This window comes from Eptatretus burgeri, chromosome 17 (genome assembly GCF_056783735.1).
Source record: "Eptatretus burgeri isolate ZD-2024b chromosome 17, Ebu_testis_v1, whole genome shotgun sequence".
Taxonomy (NCBI): domain Eukaryota; kingdom Metazoa; phylum Chordata; class Myxini; order Myxiniformes; family Myxinidae; genus Eptatretus; species Eptatretus burgeri.
Window position 1 is genome coordinate 59,726,051 of NC_140977.1, and position 27,833 is coordinate 59,753,883.

At 43.4% G+C, this 27,833-nt stretch overlaps 2 protein-coding genes across 6 annotated transcripts in view; both read right to left on the bottom strand.

The window, feature by feature from the left end:
• Positions 1-3,253: 3,253 nt before the first annotated feature.
• SDHB (succinate dehydrogenase complex iron sulfur subunit B) overlaps positions 3,254-27,833 on the bottom strand; it is a 52,120-nt gene continuing 27,540 nt past the window's right edge. The window contains exons 1-8 of one of the 3 annotated variants that reach the window (XM_085861689.1): positions 17,221-17,381; positions 9,780-9,916; positions 9,391-9,476; positions 9,095-9,231; positions 8,239-8,355; positions 7,811-7,912; positions 7,464-7,586; positions 3,254-4,197 (exon numbers count right to left, since the gene is read on the bottom strand). In XM_085861689.1, coding sequence (XP_085717815.1) covers positions 4,114-4,197; positions 7,464-7,586; positions 7,811-7,912; positions 8,239-8,355; positions 9,095-9,231; positions 9,391-9,476; positions 9,780-9,916; positions 17,221-17,271 — 837 coding nt within the window. In that variant the 5' untranslated portion in view covers positions 17,272-17,381 and the 3' untranslated portion in view covers positions 3,254-4,113. Of the gene's footprint in view, positions 4,198-7,463; positions 7,587-7,810; positions 7,913-8,238; positions 8,356-9,094; positions 9,232-9,390; positions 9,477-9,779; positions 9,917-16,842; positions 17,190-17,220; positions 17,382-27,833 lie in introns of those variants that run through there. The other 2 variants (XM_085861691.1, XM_085861690.1) reach the window with 2 other exon arrangements.
• The window catches only part of LOC147010259 (2-amino-3-ketobutyrate coenzyme A ligase, mitochondrial-like), a 34,865-nt gene continuing 27,517 nt past the window's right edge, over positions 20,486-27,833 (bottom strand). For all 3 annotated transcript variants that reach the window (XM_085861685.1, XM_085861687.1, XM_085861686.1), the window contains one exon: positions 20,486-20,731. In XM_085861685.1, the coding sequence (XP_085717811.1) occupies positions 20,580-20,731 (152 nt within the window). In that variant the 3' untranslated portion in view covers positions 20,486-20,579. The remainder of the gene's footprint in view (positions 20,732-27,833) is intronic.

Consider the following 27,833-nt stretch of genomic DNA (forward strand, 5'->3'; position numbering starts at 1 on the left):
GATGGAGAGTATGTTCCATGACATTCCAGATTCTGTTGGACAAGTAAATTGATTGTGTTTTTCAAGACCTTACCAAGACGAGACTGATTTTTCCTGACCAGGTTTTAGTATTGCAATTACATGAACATGACAACAGATATCTGGGATATTACCGGTGGTCCACAACACCTCAAATAGTTTGAGGAAGTTATTTTAGCATTGCATGGGAAACCAACTCACAAATTCATATGAAATTCCATTAATGCCAAAAGAGGAGGAGGGAGCAAGGTGGGGGCGGGGAGTGAAGGAAGAAAAGGAGGAGGTGGGGACTGAAGGAAATGTAATCAGCAGGGGTGGGGGAGCCTGGAGAAGATGTCGGGAAACTCGGGTGTGAAGATGCCGTTGGGGAGGACACCGACGTGAAGAAGTTTGTCACCGTCATCTCTCACACAGTACAAAAAGGGTTGGAGAAGAAGAAGGAGAAGGAGAAGGAGAAGGAGGAGAAGGAGAAGGAGGAGAAGGAGAAGGAGAAGGAGAAGGAGGAGAAGGAGAAGATCATTTTGTCGTATTTTTATTTGTATTAAACAGAAGGTATAAGGAAGAAATTAAAGCAAGGGTGGTGAATAATAGGACTGAGATAATTGGAGACACATCATTGGGGAGAACCAGTTAGGAGAGAAAACCCCAAAAAAACACGGGTAAGCCCAAAACCAAGCTGAGCCTGAGACGGAGGATTGAAATCAGTAGAACAGCACGAAAAAAAAAAATACACGGGAGTCAGGCATCAATAGGAAGAACAATCTACAAAGAGAAAACATAAAATCTATGACAGGAGAGACTAATCCAGGAGCCTGGTGTTGGCGCAGTGGTTAGGGCAGCGGCTTGGGATCCAAAAGGTCCTGAGTTCAAGCCCCGTTGGGCCACTGAATTAATACACCAGGGGGTTGACTCAGCCTGTCATCCTTCCGAGGTCGGTGAAGTGAGTACCAGTGTACTGGGCTGGTGTATACCCCGGTTAAAATAGGTGTACCATATCCCTGTGTCGTAAGAGGCGACCAGGGTTGCGTCAGGAAGGGCATCCGGCATAAAACATGTGTCAAATCACGATGCGGATCATACGGATGATCCGCTGTGGCGACCCCTAACGGGAGGAGGAGGAAGAAGAAGAAGAAGAAGAAGAAGAAGAAGAAGAAGAAGAAGAAGAAGAAGAAGAAGAAGAAGAAGAAGAAGAAGAAGAAGAAGAAGAAGAAGAAGAAGAAGAAGAAGAAGAAGAAGAAGAAGAAGAAGAAGAAGAAGAAGAAGAAGAAGAAGAAGAAGAAGAAGAAGAAGAAGAAGAAGAAGAAGAAGAAGAAGAAGAAGAAGAAGAAGAAGAAGAAGAAGAAGAAGAAGAAGAAGAAGAAGAAGAAGAAGAAGAAGAAGAAGAAGAAGAAGAAGAAGAAGAAGAAGAAGAAGAAGAAGAAGAAGAAGAAGAAGAAGAAGAAGAAGAAGAAGAAGAAGAAGAAGAAGAAGAAGAAGAAGAAGAAGAAGAAGAAGAAGAAGAAGAAGAAGAAGAAGAAGAAGAAGAAGAAGAAGAAGAAGAAGAAGAAGAAGAAGAAGAAGAAGAAGAAGAAGAAGAAGAAGAAGAAGAAGAAGAAGAAGAAGAAGAAGAAGAAGAAGAAGAAGAAGAAGAAGAAGAAGAAGAAGAAGAAGAAGAAGAAGAAGAAGAAGAAGAAGAAGAAGAAGAAGAAGAAGAAGAAGAAGAAGAAGAAGAAGAAGAAGAAGAAGAAGAAGAAGAAGAAGAAGAAGAAGAAGAAGAAGAAGAAGAAGAAGAAGAAGAAGAAGAAGAAGAAGAAGAAGAAGAAGAAGAAGAAGAAGAAGAAGAAGAAGAAGAAGAAGAAGAAGAAGAAGAAGAAGAAGAAGAAGAAGAAGAAGAAGAAGAAGAAGAAGAAGAAGAAGAAGAAGAAGAAGAAGAAGAAGAAGAAGAAGAAGAAGAAGAAGAAGAAGAAGAAGAAGAAGAAGAAGAAGAAGAAGAAGAAGAAGAAGAAGAAGAAGAAGAAGAAGAAGAAGAAGAAGAAGAAGAAGAAGAAGAAGAAGAAGAAGAAGAAGAAGAAGAAGAAGAAGAAGAAGAAGAAGAAGAAGAAGAAGAAGAAGAAGAAGAAGAAGAAGAAGAAGAAGAAGAAGAAGAAGAAGAAGAAGAAGAAGAAGAAGAAGAAGAAGAAGAAGAAGAAGAAGAAGAAGAAGAAGAAGAAGAAGAAGAAGAAGAAGAAGAAGAAGAAGAAGAAGAAGAAGAAGAAGAAGAAGAAGAAGAAGAAGAAGAAGAAGAAGAAGAAGAAGAAGAAGAAGAAGAAGAAGAAGAAGAAGAAGAAGAAGAAGAAGAAGAAGAAGAAGAAGAAGAAGAAGAAGAAGAAGAAGAAGAAGAAGAAGAAGAAGAAGAAGAAGAAGAAGAAGAAGAAGAAGAAGAAGAAGAAGAAGAAGAAGAAGAAGAAGAAGAAGAAGAAGAAGAAGAAGAAGAAGAAGAAGAAGAAGAAGAAGAAGAAGAAGAAGAAGAAGAAGAAGAAGAAGAAGAAGAAGAAGAAGAAGAAGAAGAAGAAGAAGAAGAAGAAGAAGAAGAAGAAGAAGAAGAAGAAGAAGAAGAAGAAGAAGAAGAAGAAGAAGAAGAAGAAGAAGAAGAAGAAGAAGAAGAAGAAGAAGAAGAAGAAGAAGAAGAAGAAGAAGAAGAAGAAGAAGAAGAAGAAGAAGAAGAAGAAGAAGAAGAAGAAGAAGAAGAAGAAGAAGAAGAAGAAGAAGAAGAAGAAGAAGAAGAAGAAGAAGAAGAAGAAGAAGAAGAAGAAGAAGAAGAAGAAGAAGAAGAAGAAGAAGAAGAAGAAGAAGAAGAAGAAGAACAAGAAGAAGAAGAAGAAGAAGAAGAAGAAGAAGAAGAAGAAGAACAAGAAGAAGAAGAAGAAGAACAAGAACAAGAACAAGAACAAGAACAAGAAGAACAAGAAGAACAAGAAGAACAAGAAGAACAAGAAGAACAAGAAGATAATCCAGAATGATTACTTAACTTTCTGGAAGCAGATTTCTTGGATGAACGTGAGAAGTGATTACGACCAGGTAATCAGAAATGGAAGCTGGTCAGAGAAATGGAAGGCACTATTTTCCTGTCTTGGATTGAAGGAGACAAGTATGAAAAGAATCGGCACAGAGCATCTCTTCCGAGTTTCGCAAAAATCCTTCCGTACATCTCATGAGAAACTCGACACATGGACTCATTTGCAGTGAACAGAAATGCACGTTGTCATGACAATAGCTCTTCAAGTTTTAAACCTTTAATGTTTTTCGACTGTTGTTGCAGAAAACACTTTCTCGATTACATGAAAATAAATGTGTGGTGTGTTTACTTGAAGGTGTTCAGGAGGAACCACCCACGGCACTCAAATCAGGCTAAGATATAATAGGGTTGGGGTCAGAGGGAAGATAAAATGACCAGAAACAATACTCAGTTGTCTTTTTTAATACAGATAAGACAACAGAAGAGTTAATTCTTCACAAACAGAATGCAGTGTTCCAGTTAAGACAATGAAAGTAAAGCAACAAAATTCCCCTTGCAGCTCAGTTTACAAAATCATGAGCAAACGTTGGAAACGGAATCACAAAGACTTTCTTGTCAAATGACTAAAGTAACCTAACACAGCAATGCACAACCCAACAGTACGACATATTTTATTGATATAGGAGGACCTCCAGGACAACCCATAGTCCAGGAAACATCTGTCTGTGTGAAATAAAATTAAGGGTTTAAATTTGGTACCACAGCATGAAATAGACACTCAGCATGGTGAAAACAGACAATGCGGTGGACACTCGACCAGGGACATGAAACCGGCCAATTGGTGATGAAAGCAATAAGGATCATGGGCTTGTTCATCAAGTTGTGCATGCCATCAATCAATCACTGTCTTAAAAACAAAATGACCAAAGTATTCCCTCTGGATCGATTGATCACGTGAACAATTGTGCCCTGATGGACCGACTGGGCCTCGCTTTAAAAGTCCACGGCACTTTGGGAAGTTTAGAAATGAGAAGAGTCAAGCATGGTCATAGAATTACAGCTTCACATCCGTCAGTTTGAGTTGTGTGGACACACTTGACTGCACCCGCCATATCTGCAGGTCAGACAACCGCAGCGTGCTTCGTTTCCTTGTAAGTAGCCATCATCTTTTTAATTTCGGCAATGGCTTTCCCAGGATTCAAACCCTACAAGGGGTCAAAAGAACTTAATAAACAGAGTGAGAATTTACATATGCATTCAAAATCGATTACTTTTTTTTTTGTATATAAATCGAGGCTCATGGAAGAGCTAGTACAAGGACACTCAATTGATCAGGATGCAACAGGACAAAAAGAACAGCAGAGAGAAAAAAGGGGGGAGGGGGACACCAACAGCAGAATTGAAAGCCAAGACAAAGGGAGGCAGACAAACAATAGGTGTGGGTTGGAATGGGAACAAGACCGATTCAGAAGGGAACACCAAGGAGGAAAGGGGAGGGGTGAGTTAACAAGGATCGGAAAAAAATGATGATTTTGGATTGGGGACGATCTGAGATGGTGGTGCACAGCTGTCTTGAAGACCTGCAAGGAAGAATTAGATTGAAGAGAATGTGGAAGTTGGTTTCACAGGTGGGAAGAGAGAGAAACAAATGAGTGGAGGTGGGTAGTGATGCTGGATTTAGGTAGTTTAACCAGAAGAGTGAAGATGGCAGACTGTATGAACCCTGCAGAAACATGGGGTGGACAAAGCACAGAAAAAGCATCGCATGAAAGACCAGAGAGGAGGCGGTAGAAAAGAGATCACCGACCTGTCTGCGACGGCAAAGTGATAAGCCCAGAGACTCAGCTTCATCATGGGAGATTCCAATAACCTTGAAGGCCTTTGTTTCCACAGGGTCAAGCTGAGCAAGGTGTGAGGTATGGGAGCCAGCCCAGAGGGGAGAGCAGTACTCCATCAAGCTGCGGATGAAGGCCTTGTAGGTGGATAGGAGTTAGGATGTGCCAAGGAAGGACTTTGTACAAGATGGCACCTGGGTTTGGAGGCTAACTTTCAAATGTGGTTTGCCCAAGAAAGATCATGGCTGATAGTGAGACCTCAGAGTTTTAATGACTGAACTTCCTCAAGAAGATTATTAAGAAAGTAGACAGGAGGGTTTTCCAGACAATCCTTTCGGAGAAAGATAGTGAGTGTGATATTTCTCAGGATTGAAAGACATATTTCAAGTGTTTGACCAGCTTGTGATTTTGTCAAGGTCTGAAGAGGGGGAAGATGCTGCAGCCTGCCTGTCTGAACGATGAGGGGTCATAGCAGAGGGGGGGAGTCATCAACAAATACATAAAGTGGATTTTCCAAAGTTAGACAGATCACTGATGAAGATTCAGAATAAGACTGGGCCCTGAACACTGCCTTGGGGCACTCCAGCCTTGACAAGGAGCGGAGATGAAAGGATTCTGTTCAGAGACACACATTGGCCACGAGAGTAGAGGAAGTCAGTAAGCCACATGTGGAGTTGGCCTTGGATGCCACCATAAGCAGAGAGTTTGGAGAGCAAGGCAGGAGACCAAACTGTATGAAAAGCACGAGATATGTCCAAAGACAGCCGTGATCTCATGTCTGACGGTGAGCGCCTCCATCGACTGTTGGGTGGGTCAAAGCAGCATGTCCAAGGTGGAGTGACCTATTCTGAATCCAAATTGGTGATCTGAGATTAGATGAAAACATTATAGAAAAGGAAGGATTTCATATCAACTGCAATGATGGATTCCATGACTTTGCTGATGATTGGAACAAGCTAATCAGTCTGTAGTTGATGGGATCAGTTTTTTGCATCGTTATTATTTAATGCAGTGATGATGTTGAATTTTCAAACAGATGGAAGATGACCTAGGGCAAATGATAGGGTGAAAAGGGCAGAGAGAGGATGTGCAAGAGCAGCAGATTAGGCTTTTAGGACACGTGAGCTGATGACATCCGGTCCAGTAATAGTCAGAGCTGAAGGTTGAAAGAGCCTCCACCTTCTAAGGTGCAAAAGACACAGAGTCCAGAAGCAGTTGAGTGGAGAGGTTTGGGGACACAAGATTTTGAAGCAAAGACAGGATTGAGGCATTTGGCCTTCTCACGAGCAGAGTTTGAAGAGAGGGAAGGGATAGAAGGGGAGCATACACCAGAAATAGACTTAACAAGGTGCCACCAGGTTTTAGAGGAGGGAGACAAGTTTGAAAGCTCCTTCTTGAGATTAGACAGACGATGTTTTCTGTCCTTCCTGAGAGTAGAAACACACTTGTTGCAGGCTTGGTGGAATGATCTGAGGTTGCCTTCGGTAGGATTGTCCTTCCAGGAGGAGAATGTAAATTGTTTTAAAGCAACAGCCTCACCACAGGATTTGGAATACCAAGAGCGGGAGGATGGGTAAGATAACTGAAGACGAGGTGTAATGAATCTGTGCGTAAGAGAGGGCAGGTTTTTGTGGAAGAATTCCTAGGCTGAATTAATGTCAGCGGTGGTTGATATAGGAGACTAGTCCTGAAGTGGAGGGCAAATAAATAAAGAAATAAATAAAATTAAAAACCTACCCCCCTTTTTCCCTTTGAAACAATGCCCCGTCATTCGCGGATTCGACGTTCGCAGCATTTTCCAGTAACGTATTCCCTTCAGATGTCGGGGTCGGCCAGCACACAACTGGAGATAGAGTATTCACAATGGGTGACATCATCTCGGAAAATCTAGGATATTAACGGCTGTCCTTCTCAGAGTGCAGTGCAGAATTTGAACAAGTGAATGCAGAAGATGCTTTTCAGATTTATCGGTTTGAGACGTACCAATCGGACACAAATAACAGACAATTATGACTTGGACAAGAGCACTTTGGAGGGCCTTACAATGGAGAAAGCTGTAGAATACCGAATGATACATATGGCTATTAACATTTGTCAGAACAAGTGTATATTAACTTCAAAATACCTAGATACAATGTGTAATCAAATAGTCAGTTCACCATTGATCAAACAAAAACATCCCAGCAGCATCTGGTGTGGAACGGGACTCCAACGAGTTTTGCTAAACTAAATCGCAAACGAACGCAAAATGTTAACAGGTAGTTTAAAATACATTTCGCTAAAATATGTTTACTACAGACCGGGTGTTTGATCAATAATGCATTTTAACAATATTTATTATCAGTTGGTGATGTGTTCATCTTTACATCAATTTAATCTGTCTGATTATTTGTTTGACCACGGCAATATTTCCGATGAAGCAACACAATTCACTCACAAAGAGTCCTGCAACAAAAGTAGAAAACACATCAAGCCTTTGTTGCCGTGTCACCAGTGGTTTCCTGTTGGTGTAAATATTTACAGTTACTTGCCCCGAGTACTTTCACAGGAACGTGTGATCCGCCGAAGCAGTTCACTTGTTCACTCGATCACAAAGAAAGGATCCAACATCACGTTCGCCATCATGGCAGACGTACCTTGGGACAGGAATTTGTGCAGTTCATGATCGTGTGACAGCGGTAAAGAGAGAACGGGTCCTGCAGTTTGGACAATCGCTCCGCTGTGAAGTCGTCACGGCTGTCTATCATCCAGCGATAAGCCTGCAAACGCATACCGTCGTAAGGAAAACCGTTCAAATGTTCCACTGTATATCCATTTAAAGGGTGTACATTTCTCTAGAAACATGACTCAAAGCAATTCAAAATGAAATAGTTGTATCAATCCATTGAAGGATAATTTGGAGCAAAGTTTATGAACAATCTATTTGTCTCTCTCTTGCATGAGCCCAGACATGAAACAAAAATAGCGACTGTGACGCACAGACCTGCATGAGCACAGCCGGTCCCAGGTACTTATCTGAATTCCACCAGTAACTGGGGCAGCTAGTGCTGCAACAAGCGCATAAAATGCACTCGTACAGCCCATCCTGCACACAAGGAAACGGGCACAACCCATCTTTATCAGGGCCCACACTAGACCCACACACAGACTGTGACTCAGTAAAGGACAGAGTACTGGTCAAAGGACATGGGAAGGAGATCATGTGATCTTGACAGAAGGAAGACCCAAATACATTGCATATTATTGTTGTGATTGCATAATGCCCTTCACTTCAAGGAAAGGTACAAATGTCTGTTTTTGGTCTTTGCATATTTAACTACATATCATCAAACTCCCCCACCTATTTCTCATATATTCATGTGGCTCGAACCCCCCTCATCCCCTGCCCCCCCCCCTTCTCATTCCACAGACCAATTTGGCACGATCCTCCACAGATTGCAGACACTGCTCCTTGCCCAACTGGGTGTCATCAATCTTCTTCAGGTATGGCTCAATTGATTTGTATTGCATGTAGAAGTGGCTCATGTCCTGCGGCACAATAAAAACGAATCAGATCTGTGCATATCCATCACTTCATTTATCAAAATTACAAAAACATGAACAGGATAGAAGATCATAAATATATGTGGAAAAATTACAGGCCCAAATAGCTCAGATGGCAGAGCTCTGGTGCGGTTTTCCAGATGACCTGGGTTCGATTCCCAGTCAGGTTCTGTAATTTTTCCACATATATTTATGTTTTCAAAATTACAAAGATAATTCCACAAAAATTGAGGCATTGCTCTTTGGAAGAGGAGTAAAAGAGTCCAGTTCAAAAGGACCTTCATGTCTATGGATATTATCTGATATGATAGAAAAGGTCAGGTGCTTGGTCAGAAAGTGAAAGGTTATGTAGTTACAAATAAGTAAATGGTAGTTTGAGTACATCATTGAGTTGAAAGTTAGTCTTGCTAAGGAATAAAAGTATTGTCCTTGTCCTGTATTTGCAACGACATACCTGCCTTCCTCTCTGATGTTCCTCAACTTCAAGATTGTGCAAACAATGGCCATTCCTTCCCCCAGACTAAATAAGAGGACCACTTGGGTTCCCATCATGTGTACAGAGGTCCAACACGTCAAGTGTTTGTTCGTTGTCCCGAGTTGTGTATTCACGCTATATGTTATATAAACACCAAAGGTCCTTTCATCAAGTCGATATCACTCATGAAACCGGCACAAGATGAGGGATGGTTGTACTGGGTGCGTTGCAAACACAGCCCGGACTTACCGGCACCAGGTCTTTCACCACATACATGTGCGGTAGGGGGTATATCTTTGTTGCTTTCCCCAAGTTGTCATCGATACGGTAAATGCAAGCCAAGGTGTTCCCACCATGAATATTCATGGCACAAGAACCACAGATGCCTGACGTGTGAGATAAATGTACACTCGGTGAAAATAGTGGAGAATATGGGGTAAAAGAAAGCAGACGGACTTTTAAGAAATTGAGTGCAGATTTTAAGCCGGCTGTCCCATGTACAACATGACATTTTTAGGAGGACAGAGGAAAGGGACGCGCTTTACCTTCACGGCAGGACCGGCGGAAGGTCAGCGTGGGGTCAATCTCATTCTTGATTTTGATCAAAGCATCGAGTACCATAGGGCCACACCTGGAAGCCAACAGGTCCAACCCAACAATCATCAACTGCAGAACCTTGTGATTATCAAGAAAAAAAAATTCTACATGATACAACTCATTCATGTCCATGGGTCTCCGTTTATGTAACCATCAAAGAAAAAATAAAATAATCACCTTGGGAGGCGGTTCCACTCCGTTAGTGTTTCTTAGCAAAAACAAAGCTGATGAAAAGACTTGAGACTTTTTGAAAGACTTGAGAACAATCCGAACTCTGATGAAAACAAACAACTAAACAAAAAACAAAAACCCCATAAATCACAGGGATCATGCTCACGTGTTTAGATCAACCTTGAAGGTCTCCATGCGAGGCTTGTCCCCTTCCTTATCTGGATCCCATCGGTAAATGGAGAAAGTCTTCAAACGCTGAGTGTGCTGTGCAGCAGTGCTGGTTGCACGAACCAACTGTATTGTCTAGAGAAACACCACATGATGTACACACACACGGTACACTATTCATAAACACCACATGATGTACACACTCACACTGTACACTATTCATAAACACCACATGATGTACACACTCACACTGTACACTATTCATAAACACCACATGATGGACACACACACGGTACACTATTCATAAACACCACATGATGTACACACTCACACTGTACACTATTCATAAACACCACATGATGTACACACTCACACTGTACACGATTCATAAACACCACATGATGTACACACACACACGGTACACTATTCATAAACACCACATGATGTACACACTCACACTGTACACTATTCATAAACACCACATGATGTACACACTCACACTGTACACTATTCATAAACACCACATGATGTACACACTCACACTGTACACTATTCATAAACACCACATGATGTACACACTCACACTGTACACGATTCATAAACACCACATGATGTACACACACACACGGTACACTATTCATAAACACCACATGATGTACACACACACACGGTACACTATTCATAAACACCACATGATGTACACACTCACACTGTACACGATTCATAAACACCACATGATGTACACACACACACGGTACACTATTCATAAACACCACATCATGGACACACACACACGGTACACTATTCATAAACACCACATGATGTACACACTCACACTGTACACTATTCATAAACACCACATGATGTACACACTCACACTGTACACTATTCATAAACACCACATGATGTACACACTCACACTGTACACTATTCATAAACACCACATGATGTACACACTCACACTGTACACGATTCATAAACACCACACATAAACACCACATGATGTACACACTCACACTGTTCACCATTCATAAACACCACATGATGTACACACTCACACTATTCAAAAACACCACACATAAACACCACATGATGTACACACTCACACTGTACACTATTCATAAACACCACATGATGTACACACTCACACTATTCAAAAACACCACACATAAACACCACATGATGTACACACTCACACTGTACACTATTCATAAACACCACATGATGTACACACTCACACTGTACACTATTCATAAACACCACATGATGTACACACTCACACTGTACACGATTCATAAACACCACACATAAACACCACATGATGTACACACTCACACTGTTCACCATTCATAAACACCACATGATGTACACACTCACACTATTCAAAAACACCACACATAAACACCACATGATGTCCACACTCACACTATTCAAAAACACCACACATAAACACCACATGATGTACACACTCACACTGTACACTATTCATAAACACCACATGATGTACACACTCACACTGTACACTATTCATAAACACCACATGATGTACACACTCACACTGTACACTATTCATAAACACCACACATAAACACCACATGATGTACACACTCACACTGTTCACCATTCATAAACACCACATGATGTACACACTCACACTATTCAAAAACACCACACATAAACACCACATGATGTACACACTCACACTATTCAAAAACACCACACATAAACACATGATGTACACACTCACACTGTACACTATTCATAAACACCACATGATGTACACTATTCATAAACACCACATGATGTACACACACACGGTACACTATTCATAAACACCACATGATGGACACACACACACACACACACACACACACACACACACACACACACACACACACACACACACACACACACACACACACACACACACACACACACACACGATGTACACACTCACACTGTACACTATTCATAAACACCACATGATGTACACACTCACACTGTACACTATTCATAAACACCACATGATGTACACACTCACACTGTACACTATTCATAAACACCACATGATGTACACACTCACACTGTACACTATTCATAAACACCACATGATGTACACACTCACACTGTTCACCATTCATAAACACCACATGATGTACACACTCACACTGTACACTATTCATAAACACCACACGTAAACACCACATGATGTACACTCACAATGTTCACCATTCATAAACACCACATGATGTACACATTCACACTATTCAAAAACACCACACCATGTACACACTCACACTATTCATAAACACCACATGATGTACACACTCACACTGTACACTATTTATAAACACCACAGGATGTACACACTCACACTGTACACTATTCATAAACACCACATGATGTACACACTCACACTGTACACTATTCATAAACACCACATGATGTACACACTCACACTGTACACTATTCATAAACACCACATGATGTACACACTCACACTGTACACTATTCATAAACACCACATGATGTACACACTCACACTGTACACGATTCATAAACACCACATCATGGACACACACACACGGTACACTATTCATAAACACCACATGATGTACACACTCACACTGTACACTATTTATAAACACCACAGGATGTACACACTCACACTGTACACGATTCATAAACACCACATCATGGACACACACACACTGTACACTATTCATAAACACCACATGATGTACACACTCACACTGTACACTATTTATAAACACCACAGGATGTACACACTCACACTGTACACGATTCATAAACACCACATCATGGACACACACACACGGTACACTATTCATAAACACCACATGATGTACACACTCACACTGTACACTATTCATAAACACCACATGATGTACACACTCACACTGTACACTATTCATAAACACCACATGATGTACACACTCACACTGTACACTATTCATAAACACCACATGATGTACACACTCACACTGTACACTATTCATAAACACCACATGATGTACACACTCACACTGTACACGATTCATAAACACCACATGATGTACACACTCACACTGTTCACTATTCATAAACACCACACGTAAACACCACATGATGTACACTCACACTGTTCACCATTCATAAACACCACATGATGTACACACTCACACTGTTTACCATTCATAAACACCACATGATGTACACACTCACACTGTTCACTATTCATAAACACCACACATAAACACCACATGATGTACACTCACACTGTTCACCATTCATAAACACCACATGATGTACACACTCACACTGTACACTATTCATAAACACCACATGATGTACACACTCACACTATTCAAAAACACCACACGATGTACACACTCACACTGTACACTATTCATAAACACCACATGATGTACACACTCACACTGTACACTATTTATAAACACCACAGGATGTACACACTCACACTGTACACTATTCATAAACACCACATGATGTACAAACTCACACTGTACACTATTCATAAACACCACATGATGGACACACACACACGGTACACTATTCATAAACACCACATGATGTACACACTCACACTGTACACTATTCATAAACACCACATGATGTACACACTCACACTGTACACTATTCATAAACACCACATGATGTACACACTCACACTGTACACTATTCATAAACACCACATGATGTACACACTCACACTGTACACTATTTATAAACACCACAGGATGTACACACTCACACTGTACACTATTCATAAACACCACATGATGTACACACTCACACTGTACACTATTCATAAACACCACATGATGTACACACTCACACTGTACACTATTCATAAACACCACATGATGTACACACTCACACTGTACACTATTCATAAACACCACATGATGGACACACACACACGGTACACTATTCATAAACACCACATGATGTACACACTCACACTGTACACTATTCATAAACACCACATGATGTACACACTCACACTGTACACTATTCATAAACACCACATGATGTACACACTCACACTGTACACTATTCATAAACACCACATGATGTACACACTCACACTGTACACTATTCATAAACATCACATGATGTACACACTCACACTGTACACGATTCATAAACACCACACATAAACACCACATGATGTACACACTCACACTGTACATTATTCATAAACACCACATGATGTACACACTCACATTGTACACTATTCATAAACACCACACATAAACACCACATGATGTACACACTCACACTGTACACTATTCATAAACACCATATGATGTACACACTCACACTGTACACTATACATAAACACCACATGATGGACACTCACAATGTACACTATACATAAACACCACATGATGCACACACACACTGTACACTATTCATAAACACCACATGATGTACACACACGCACTGTACACTATTCATAAACACCACATGATGTACACACTCACACTGTACACTATACATAAACACCACATGATGTACACACTCACACTGTACACTATACATAAACACCACATGATGTACACACTCACACTGTACACTATACATAAACACCACATGATGTACACACTCACACTGTACACTATACATAAACACCACATGATGTACACACTCACGCTGTACACTATACATAAACACCACATGATGTACACACTCACACTGTACACTATACATAAACACCACATGATGCACACACTGACACTGTACACAAAACATAAACACCACATGATGTACACACACACACACACACACACACACACACACACACACACACACACACACACACACACACACACACACACACACACACACACACACACACACACACACACACACACGACACTATACATAAACCCCACATGATGAACACACTCACACTGTACACTATACATATACACATGATGTACACTCACACTGTACACTATACATAAACACCACATGATGTACACACTCACACTGTACACCATTCATAAACACCACATGATTTACACTCACACTGTACACTATTCATAAACCACATTATTTACACACTCACACTGTACAATATTCATAAACACCACATGATGTACACTCACACTGTACACTATTCATAAACAACACATTATGTACACACTCACACTATTCATAAATACCACATGATGTGCACACTCACACTGTACATTATTCATAAACACCACATGATGTACACTATTCATAAACACCACTTGATTTACACACTCACACTGTACACCATTCATAAACACCACATGATGTACACACTCACACTATTCATAAACACCACATGATGTGCACACTCACACTGCACACTATTCATAAACACATGATGTGCACACTCACAATGTACATTATTCATAAACACCACATTATTTCCACACTCACACTGTACAGTGTGCAGTATTCATAAACACATGATGTGCACACTCACACTGTGCACTATTCATCAACACCACATGATGTGCACACTGTACACGATTCATAAACACCACATGATGTGCACTCACACTGTACACTACTCAAAAACACCACATTATGTACACTCACACTGTACACTATTCATAAACACCACATGATGTACACACTCACACTGTACACTATTCATAAACACCACATGATGTACACACTCACACTGTACACTATTTATAAACACCACAGGATGTACACACTCACACTGTACACTATTCATAAACACCACATGATGTACACACTCACACTATTCATAAACATCACATGATGTGCACACTCACACTGCACACTATTCATAAACACATGATGTGCACACTCACGCTGTACACTATTCATCAACACACATGATGTGCACACACTGTACACTATTCAAAAACACATGATGTGCACACACTGTACACGATTCATAAATACCACATGATGTGCACACTCACACTGTACACGATTCAAAAACACCACACGATGTACACACTCACACTGTGCACTATTCATAAATACCACATGATGTGCACACACACAGTACACAATTCAAAAACACCACATGATGTACACACTCACACTGTACACAATTCATAAACACCACATGATGGACACACACACAGTACACAATTCATAAACACCACATGATGTACACACTCACACTGTACACAATTCATAAACACCACATGATGTACACACTCACACTGTACACAATTCATAAACACCACATGATGTACGCACTCACACTGTACACTATTCATGAATACCACATGATGTACAGACTCACACTGTACACTATTCATAAATACCACATGATGTGCACACTCACACTGTACACAATTCATAAACACCACATGATGTACGCACTCACACTGTACACTATTCATGAATACCACATGATGTACAGACTCACACTGTACACAATTCATAAACACCACATGATGTACACACTCACACTGTACACAATTCATAAACACCACATGATGTACACACTCACACTGTACACAATTCATAAACACCACATGATGTACACACTCACACTGTACACAATTCATAAACACCACATGATGTACGCACTCACACTGTACACTATTCATGAATACCACATGATGTACAGACTCACACTGTACACTATTCATAAATACCACATGATGTGCACACTCACACTGTACACGTTTCAAAAACACCACATGATGTGCACACTCACACTGTACACAATTCCAAAACACCACATGATGAACACACTCACACTGTACACTATTCATAAACACCACATGATGTACACACTCACACTGTACACTCTACATAAACACCTCATGATGTACACACTCACACTGTACACTATACATAAACACCACATGATGTACACACTCACACTGTACACTATACATAAACACCACATGATGAACACACTCACACTGTACACTATACATAAACACCTCATGATGTACACACTCACACTGTACACCATTCATAAACACCTCATGATGTACACACTCACACTGTACACTATACATAAACACCTCATGATGTACACACTCACACTGTACACTCACACCAAGAGACGTGTCACCGTTTAATCCCCATCCGAGGGACGGAACAACGATTGCCCCTCCGTTGTTTCTTTCCAGGAACGTCGTTTATCGTTGGGCAGATTCGAACCTGTGGAAACCTTTGGAGTCTCCTGTTCTTCCTCTCCCTGTTCTCCCTCTCCCTGTCCTCCCCTCCCTGTCCCTCTCCCTCTCGATTTACCAATCCCATCTCCTTCCTGAGGAAGCCAATTTAAGCCTGAGGTGATTCCTCAAAACGACCTTCATGTTCGCCACGTGAACAATTCATGGTGACAAAGCCTCGATCGGATTTCCCCTCAACCGTCTCATGTTTCTCTTTCACTTCACCAAGTGTCCACGTTTATTAATCTTTTGCTGATGTACCTGAGAGCGCGCAACACGTCCTGACGACACAACTGAGAGAACGAACGCCATTGTTGTCTTCTCTCACTCCTCCCTCCTCACTTGACGCCGTCCGCGCTGAAATTACTTTTCCTGTTCTTCTTCTTCTTCTTCTTTGGCCTCATCATCCTCCTCCTCCCCCTCCTCTTCTTCTTCTTCTCGAAGATCTCTTTCACAGCCGCGAAGCTCTATATATGCCACTTACCACAACTTGAACGTGGTCCCCAAGGAGCCATGAGGTTTCCCGAACATTTTCATGGATCTCTCGCTCTCTCTTTTTTGAATGTTATCAGCGCTTCTGGTTCAACAGATTTATGTTATCCCGCCAGATCCGACACTTTGATCCCCATCTCTTTATAAATACTCTGCACCAGCAGTGGTGCTATAAAGTAAAGTGATCACAAGATTGTGGTCAGAAGAACCATTTGGAGGTGAAATTGTGTTGTAGTTGTAATGCAATGGATTGGAAGTGAAGAATGAGTCCAAAGTCTTGGTAGTGTGGTCATGACCATGTGGGATGTGGGTTTGGTTTGGTTTGGTTTGGAGATTCGAGGTCCACAAGGTGTCCAGCAGGTGTGTTGATGGTGGAGGAGACACAGACTCCTCCTTTGAAGCAGAATCCTGAGTCAAGGTTGGAGTTCAAAATGTTAAAGTGATGAACAAGAACATCACGTGATCATTGGATCTCTGAGAGAAGCTTGCTCGATAATAAACGTGATGCTGAGGCGGTGTATGTAATTTATAGACGGAAGACAGAGTAATTTTGTAAGTGTAAACACCTCTTGTTTGTGGACGGGACGGGGTGAGGATTTCCCATCACAGAGTACACGTGTGTAACGTGTGATACAAGGCCATCACGATCTGTGTGGTCAGTGGGTGCTCGTTTCGCTGTAGGGTTGTGAAGGAAAGATTGAACGTTTGTTTTTATTGGGGCCGCACCGTCGGTGGGACTGTCAGAGGAGAACTCCTCCCAAGAGGAGGAAGAAGAGGAGTCCACCCCAAAAAAAGAGGCGGCGTCGTGCGCGAAGAGGACGAGCGCGTGAATCACGGAGCAGTTTGTGAGGGAGATATTCTTGTGGTCTTGTGGAAATTTGGAATTGATCCAATATCACCCTGTTGTTGGAGGGGGGGAAGACGTGTCCTCGTTAGAGAGGAAGAGGAACGACCTCAGAGACAGGACAGCTCAACGTGTACAGAGTGCAAAGCGCTTTGATGAGGAAGAAGAAGGGCCGAACAGGAGGTCTCGTCTGGAAAGGACACAGAGGGCCATGAAGCCTGGTTGAAGAGATGATCGTCGCTAGCACTCCTCGTGGCTGGGTCACTTAATCCTTCTCTGTCTGGCTTTCTGTATTCTGATTGCTGCTCGTCGTTGGAGCTGCTCGTGGCTGGTTTTCTTCGTTTTTGGCCTGACTTCGTCACTGGCTCTCGTCGTCGTGTACCTGGTTCCCAAAGCGGGCTGCAGAGTCCTGTATCCACCTTGCGCTTCGTAGACAAAGGGAAGTCCCGCCTGCATGCTTATCTTTTTGTAAAAGTGTGTTCTGTGGTGCCGAGAGTGGGTTGGGATTTGAGCTTTATTTATTACTAGCCAAAACCCCGTCACAGATGGATTCCGTTCATTCAACCACCCTCACCAGCTCACCCACACTCGAGGGACATGGACTGGACTTGCCCCCTCCTACTCATCCCCCGCCCCTGCCGCATTCCCCCCTGCCTCCCACCCCCGCCTTCAATTTGCTTACCCCCACCATAAAATTTAATTACCCAGCCCCGCCACCGCCTCTTCACTCCCCGTCCCCCGTCTCTTGATTCCCCACCCCACTTCCCCCTGGGCCTCCGCCCCCTGTCCACCGCCTCTTCACTCCCTGCCCCTGTCTCTTCATCCCCCGCCCCCGCCTCTTCATCCCCCGCCCCCGCCTCTTCACTCCTCGCCGCCGTCTCACCGAAAAGTGTTTATTCTGCTTCAGAGTTGAAAGTTGACTATTGGCACGATGTGCGATGCACTCTTACAGGTACGAAGTTTCTTTCAGTCCAGGTCACAGTACTGAGAAAAACGTGACGCGGCCACTTGGAGGAGCACAAAATTGGTCCTTCAGTATTAATATATAGATTCTCGTACATAAGCTTGCGTGTCTTTTGATTTCCCATCGCTCTCTTTGTGTCTTGATTTGCTTGCTTTGCACCGTTTATTTTAGCATCTTGGCTCCCCACTTCCCTATACCGTTCATTAGAAATGAATCCTTTGAAAAGGTAAGGAAACGTGTTGGCGTCGTCTGCTTTCATTGCGTGTGCCGTCACTCCGTTTTGGCCCATTTGAATGATCGTTGGGGAACGGCAAAGTGGTCAAAATAACTGAACACAGTGCAAAAAGAGACCATTTGGCCATATCCCGAGACTTAAGGTCCCGGCGCTGAGGATAGAGTGTTAACGGGCACTCAGACATGACAATATAAAGAAGAAAGTTTGTTTGTTCGATTATTTGTTCATTCGTTTATGCATTCACACCCTGCAGGAACCACTGCAACCAACCTTACCTTTGCATGGCCCCCTCTTTCATCCAGAGGAAGGTCGAGGGCTATGTTTGGATTAAAAAAAATTGACCTCAGATTATTGGCCTTCAGGCCTTGATTAGTTCTTGTACTTATACACTTCCTTCATTAATACCAGGAGCAAATCAAGTCTTCTTTTTTCTTCTTATGTCTGGGACCTGGGCTGCTGGGTCACAATCATTTTGTTGGGGTGCAACGATGCTGCTGATGCTGTGTTCCTACATCAGTACATTAGTAATCATTTCACCAACCTTGGAAGGATGACAGTCTGAGTCAACCCACCTGGTGTTAATTCAGTGGCGAACAGGACTTGAACTGAGGACCCAAAGATCCCAAGCCAGCCACCCCAACCACGATGCCAACACCAGGCTGAACAATCAAGTAATTTGTATTGTGAAGATCGAGGTTGTGGTTGTGGTGATTTGTTGTCAACATTTTTGTTGAAAACATTTTTTTTTTGAATTGAAAATTTTTGAATTTGATGAAAACATCAAACAAAAACGAGAACAAAAACAATATGGCGACCGAACCATGTGACTGATGACATCAATTCTTTGTCCTCCATACAATTTAGCCCTAGAGGACCCTCAAAAATGTTCATTCCGATCGGATAAAGCGTTCGAACTATGCAATTATGTTGTCATAACGAAGCCACTTATGACATCAAAAATTTAGAACTTTTACCTGATCCACCACAATCGCCAGATTTAACACTTTAATTCATGACACCATGCCTGTTCCGGTATGTTTGCCGGACAATACAACTTTTGGAAGGAGACTCGTATGCAGTGTACATTAGGCCACCAAGCCGTGCTTGCGTCCCACGGTAACAAACGCGTTCACACATTGATCAATATCATCATTAGAGTGAGCAGCAGATATTTGCACTCGAATGCGCGCAGACCCTCGTGGAACCACCGGGAAGCTGAACCCGATAACAAACACACCTGGAAGTGAAGGGATGAGAAAGAGGAGTAATATGGTAAATGGGAATCGAACAAAAAAAAAACAGTGCAAAAGTCACAAAATATTTCAAAACATTCAGGATTGACAGATATTATTCCAAGCTGTAATCGTGAATGAGCACTTTTTTAAAAAAAAGAAGAAAAAAAGTGTTGTATGAACATCATGTGGGTTTCCAACATTAAAACAAGAGTGAAGCCGATGGCATGCCATGGCACATCCCCACACTTCCCACCTAAGGCAAACTCGAAAGATGGCATAAAGTTCCGACAGGGTTGAACCAATGTCAAATTTTGAGTTAAAACGTTCCCCCCCCCCCCGTGACCCAAAATCCCCAACCCCGGGAGTATGAATCAGGGGTCAAATCCCCCAAAAAAACATTTGATATGTCATGCATCCCCCAATGTTGATTGCAGAAACAAAGTTTCATTAAAACGTGCCTGTAATTGCATTTTTTGGTATTCCAACTGTTTGACCCTGCCAGGGACTGGGGCCAAAAGGATATTGTTCTTGAACATTCTTGCCACGTGGTGAACATAACCACCAAACCAAGTATGATGAATTTCGGCACAACCGTTTCGGAGCAGATAGCATGACAGACAGACGGACAGACGGAGCCAATTATTATTTTTGTATACATAGTGGAGGAGCCTGGTGTTGGCTTCGTGGTTAGGGTGATGGCTTGGGATCTCAGGGTCCTGAGTTCAAGCCCCGTTGGCTGCTGAATTAACACCAGGGGGTTTGGTTGACTCAGCCCGTCATCCTTCCGAGGTCGGCGAAGTGAGTACCAGTGTACTGGTCCCGGTGTATGCCCCGGTTGGAATAGGTGTACCATATCCCTGCGTGTCATAAGAGGCGACCAGGGTTGGCGTCAGGAAGGGCATCCGGCCATAAAACATTGCCTCAAGAAAAAGCCCAACCCCTGCACAGCAGGGAAAAATGGCTGTAAAAATGTATACATAGTGGAGGCTCGTGGAAGAGCAAGTGGACTGAATGGATCAGGACGTAACAGACAAAAACAGGACACAAAATACGCATGCATGGAGAAGGACGCTCCAAGGAGGAAAAACTGGAAAATTAGGAGGGATTTGGATGTAGTTAACAAGGGTAGGAAAGGTAATGGTTTTGGATTGGGGACAATTTGAGATGGCAGTGAACAGCTGTGTTGAAGACCTGTAAGGAAGAATGAGATTGAAGAGGATATGGAAGTTTGTTTCACAGACAGGAAAAAAAAAGAGGAACAAATGAGTGGAGGTGAGTATTTATCCTGGATTTCGGTAGTTTCACCAGAACGGGTTGATGGTGGACCGTGTATGCTGCACAGAAACCTGGGGGAGGGGGGACAAAGCAGAGGGCGCAAGACCAGAAAGGTGGCGGCAGAAGACGGAGGCCACCGACCTTTCTGTGATGGCAAAGTGACAAGCCCACATACTCAGCTCCAGCGCAGGAGATTCCAATGATCTTGAAGGCCTTGGTTTCCACAGTGTCAAGCTGAGCAAGATGTGAGGCAGGGGAGCCAGCCCAGAAGGGAGAGCAGCACCTCACCTCGTCGTGGATGAAGGCCTTGTAAGTGGATAGGACCCCGGTACGCCAAAGAAGAACGCCCAGGCAGCAGCCGGCCCCGAAGGCCAACGTTGAAATGTGGCCTGCCGAAGAAAGATCACGGCTGATAGTGAGACCCAGAAGTTTGAATGACTGAACCTTGGCCAGGATTGAGAGAAATATTCCAAGTGTTTGAGCACCAACTTGTGATTTTTTTTTTCATAGTCTGAAGAGAGGGAAGTGGCTGCAGCCTGCCTGTCTAAAGGATGAGGGATGAGGGATGTCATGGCAGGTAGAGTCATCAGTAAATAGAAAGAGAGGACTTTGTGGAGAACCATAAGGATCATTGATAAAGATTTGGAATAGGACTGGGCCCAGAACACTGCTTTGGGGTACACCAGCATTGACAGTGAGAGGAGATGAAAGGATTCCGTTGAGAGCCGCACGTTGGTTACGAGAGTGGAGGAAGTAGTCAGAAAGCCATGTGTGGGGTTGATCTTGGATGCCATAGGCAGAGACTGTGGAGAGTAAGGCGGGATGCCAGACTGTATCAAAAGCATGAGATACATCCAGAGATAAGGCACTGGACTCATGTCTGACATTGTTGGCCTCCATCCATTGTTGGGTGACGAGAAGCAATAGATCCAAGGTGGAATGACATGGTCTGAAAATTGTTGAGTTGTTGGAGAAAAGGATTTCATATTAACTGCGATGTTGGATTCCATGACCTTGCTGATGATTGGAAGTAAGCCGATTGGTCTGTGGTTGAGGGGATCAGTTTTTGCACCTTTGTAATGTTGTGCCGTGATGTTGCCAGATTTCCAAGCATATGGAAGACGACCGAGCACAAAGGGTGAAAAGGGCTGAGACAGGTTGTGCAAGAGCAGCAGAGCAGCTTTTTTAGGACACATAAACTGATGCCATCCAGTCCAGTTGCAAAGTCTTCCGGTTCCGGTTTTGAGCGGCAAGAGGTCTCCTTCGGGGCTCCCTGCTGACGTTCTCAAAGTTAAGTTCCGGTTGTTATTTGTCCCGTTTTAACTGTTTAATTTTCTCACCTACATGTTAATGTGTGTTCCTAGTTCGGTTTTGTTTCAAAAATCGTGCTATTTTGTGAATATTTATGTCGACGTTCTTACCTGGTGTTTGAGGCCTAGTCCTAGGCTTGAGGCCTACCGGTTCCACTCGGTGTTCGATCGTTTTTTTTTTGTTTGTTTGTTTGTTTTTTCTCCCCATTACCTTCAATTTCTATCCTCCCCATTACCTTCAATTTTCATCCTCCCCACTTTCCAAACATCCCCCATTCTCCCAACTAATCTCTTTCTTATCTCAAAAAAAAAAAAAAAAAATATATATATATATATATATATATATATATATATATATATACCCAACAACAACAACAACAACACGCTCACCTTCTCCCGATTCTGCTACTTCTTCTTCCTCTTAACTTCCTCCTCGTCTTCCTCAATTTCTTTTTTTTTTACACTTCCATGACCTAATCTGTTGAACTCTCTCATACATTAATATTAACAACAAAAACGATCTTATAATGCTTCATCTTCCTCTCTCACACATGTGGTACTCTTTACTGTTTCACAATGCACTACTCTTCTGCTATTTTAACAGACTGCTCTCATTTCGACCTCTCCTTCATTCCTTGCCTAAAAAATCCAACTATTACAGCGCTTCTTCTCTCCATGCTCTGAATTCGCCTTCATTGCATCCATCAAGAATTGTGTTAAATCGCATCTCTGACCTAAAACTTTTAAAAACCACAGTTTGCCATGGATGCTCGCTTTCCATCAACCATTCTTTTTTTTATAAGTTCAGTGCCAACTCACCCCTCTCGTTCCTCCCTCTCAAAGCAACCATCCCACTCTTCTCCCTCCAAGCCTCCCTCTCACCTCTTTCAAAAATTCCCCCCTCACCTTTCTCCCACCTTTCATCCCCCTCACTCTTCCTTCTCTAAGTTGCCCCCCCTCTCATCCACCAACCTGCCTCCCTCCACTGCCCTCTCACCTCCATCTCTTCACTCCACCTCCTCAAATCCTCAACTGCCATCTTCCTTGTCTCTTGTCCCCCCTCTCTCCCAGCACCACAGAGCCTTTTCTACTCCTCATTCGGCCCCCTCCCCTCGCTATTCTGCAATACCCCACACTCCTTCAGCAACCCTCCTTACCTCCCCCCTCATCCCTCGTCCTACCCCTCCCCCGCCCCCTCCACCTCCTGCACCCAAAGCCTCCTCCCCTACCTCTTCATTAAAAGTGTGGACCTCAAATATCCGGGGCCTTCACTCAAACCTTTCAGATCTTTCCATGCAGGTTGCCACTGACAAACCAGACATTATCTGCCTAACAGAAACTTTCCTCTCCCAAGACGTGTCTGACTCCCAAGTATCTCTCCCTGGTTACTCCCTCTTACGGTATGACAGACCTGAGCCTCGTCCTGGTGGAGGTGTTGCTCTCTTCATCAAAGACTCTATTCCTCACTCTCCCTGCACTGCCCTCACTCCCCCACACCCCCAGGAATACCTCTGGCTTCGGCTTCCCCTCCCTCCCACCTCATGTTTATATGTGTACTGTACCGTCCACCGAACAGTGATGACTCCATCTACACCTCACTCTCCGAAAACATGGACCATCTTCTATCTTCTCATCCAAACTCTCTCTTCCTCTTATGTGGCGACTTAAATTGTCATCACGCCAGTTGGCTAGGTGTGGGTACCTCTGTCTCCTGCCATAGGACATCAACAAAAGCTTTCTGTGACTCATTGGGACTGACTCAATCGGTCAACTTCCCGACCCGGATCTCAACCAATGGTACTCCATCTCTTCTGGATCTGATTTTGACAAATTTCCCTGACAATATCTGCTGCTCTTCCTTCGCTCCAATCGGTTCTTCTGACCACGTCCTTATTAAAGTGGACATCTCTCTGGCTGTTATCAGAGAACCACCTCACCGCCGTCGAGTCTGGCATTTCACTCAAGCCGACTGGCAGGGTCTCCGAGCAGCCATCAAACTTACAGACTGGTCTCCTATCACTACTTTCTCAAACATCAACTCATCCTGGGAATTCTTTCAAAGAAACTTGCTCTCCCTCATGCACAGATTTATCCCCTCTCGTGTTCAGTTGTCTTACCCTTCCTCCCGCCCTTGGTTTACTGAAGCTTGTGGCGAGGCAGTTGTCCTGAAACAACTTGCCTTTGCCTCATGGAAAGCAAACCCAACTGAGGAGCAATCTCAGTTCTTTCCACAAAGCTCGGAACAAGTGTGTATCTACCCTCAGGAGAGCCAGAAAACAACATCTTTCTCATCTCAAGTCTGAACTCTCAAACCTCTCTCCCTCCTCAAAATCCTGGTGGCGTTTAATCAAATCTGTTTCTGGTGTATGTTCCCCCTCCATCCCCTCCCTTACCTCAAATGGCCGCACTGCTGATTCCACACGTGATAAAGCTGAATGTCTAAACTCGGTGTTTGCAGCTAAATCTTGTGTCCTAAACCCATCACTATCTCTACCCACCTTACCCAGTCGCACCCAACTGTCCCTGGACTCTGTATCCTTTTCTCCTGACAAGGTGGAGAGCTTGCTTTCAAACCTCGAGTCAGATTCTGCAACCGGTCCAGACGGCATCAGCCCACGTGTCCTCAAAGCCTGCTCTTCTGCTCTTGCTCACCCTCTCTCTGTTCTATTCACCCTCTCATTTTCCCAAGGTCATCTGCCATCTGCTTGGAAATCTGCTAACATCACTGCCCTGCACAAAGAAGGTGCAAAAACAGATCCCTGTAACTACAGACCAATCAGCCTTCTCCCAATCATCAGCAAGGTTATGGAATCCATCATCGCTTCAGACATCAAATCCTTCCTCTTCTCCAATGGCTTGATTTCCAATCATCAATTTGGTTTCAGACCAGGTCACTCTACCCTGGATATGCTGCTACTGCTCTCCCATCAATGGATGGAGGTCCTCAATGCCAGACAGGAAATCCGAGCCGTATCCCTGGACATATCACGTGCTTTTGACACAGTCTGGCACCCTGCCCTACTCACCAAACTCTCTTCCCATGGTATTCAAGGCCATCTCCACTCATGGCTCGCAGACTTCCTCTCCTGTTGCAGTCAACGTGTGGCCCTAAATGGAGTTCTTTCATCCCCTCTTCCTGTGCAGGCTGGAGTTCCTCAAGGTAGCATTCTGGGCCCTGTTCTTTTTCTGGTTTTCATCAATGATCTCTCGGACTCTCTGGAAAATCCTCTATTTCTTTGCCGATGACTCCACCCTCTGCCGTACCATCTGTCATCCCTCAGACCGGCAAGCAGCAGCTTCTTCGCTCACTGCAGATCTGGATAAAATCACAAACTGGTCCAACAAGTGGAACATGTCTTTCAATCCAGACAAATCTCACACTCTCACTATGTCTCTTCGAAAGGACCATTTACAAAACCCCCCCATCCACTTTCTCAACAATCCTCTGGAAGAAGTCTTTTCTTTCAAGCTTCTGGGTCTCACTATCTGCCATGACCTTTCCTGGGAAAGTCACATTTCCAACCTTGCCTCAAAAGCCAGTCGCCGACTGGGAATCCTCCGTCGTGCAAAGTCCTTCCTCGGCCCTCTTGAGCTCCTGACCACTTACAAAGCTTTTGTCCGAAGCCTGATGGAGTACTGCTCTCCCCTCTGGGCTGGTGCTCCTGCCTCCCACCTTTCTCGACTTCACGCTGTCGAAACCAGGGCTTTTAAGATCATTGGCATCTCCCGCAATGAAGCTGAGTCTTTGGGCCTCTCACTCAATCACCGCAGGTTGGTCGGTGGTCTTTCTGTCTTCTACAGACTCCTCTCCAGCCTTGCCCCCCCTGCTCTCTCTGCGATTTGTCCCAACCACATTTCCACAGGGCGCTCAAGGTCCGCCAACAACCCCCTTCTGGTAAAACTAGTCCAAGAGCAGTTGATATGACAGGGAAGAATGGGTACTGAGAGTGAGGGGTTGGGAACACAAGATTTGGATTGGGAGACACAAGCAAACACCGAAATCACCCAATCAGCCTTCTCACGAGTGGAGTCGGCTGTGGTGCCATTTGAAGAGAGGGAAGGGAGGGAAGGGATACACCAGAAACAGACTTAACAAGACACTGCCAGGTTTTAGAGGACGGAGACAAGTTTAAAAGTTCATTCTTGAGGTTGGACAGATGTTGTTGTCTGTCTCTCCTGAGAGTGGACACACACTGGTTGTGGACTTTTTAGCAAGCACTGAGATTGCCTTTGGTCAGATTTGCCTTTCGGGAAGAGAAGTTGTTGTTTCAGCACAACTACCTCACCACAGAATTCAGGGTACCATGGTTTGGAAGAATGGTAGGATAACAGAAGATGAGATGGAATGAATCTGTGCATGAGTGAGAGAGAACGTTTCTGTGGAAGAATTCCCAGGTTGAGTTGATATCAGGGGCAGCAAATATTTGAGACTAATCCTGAAGAGAGATGGCTGCTTGCAGTCCCTGCCAATCTGCTTGAATGAAATGCCAGACTCGCAGACGTTGAGGCCGTTCTCTGA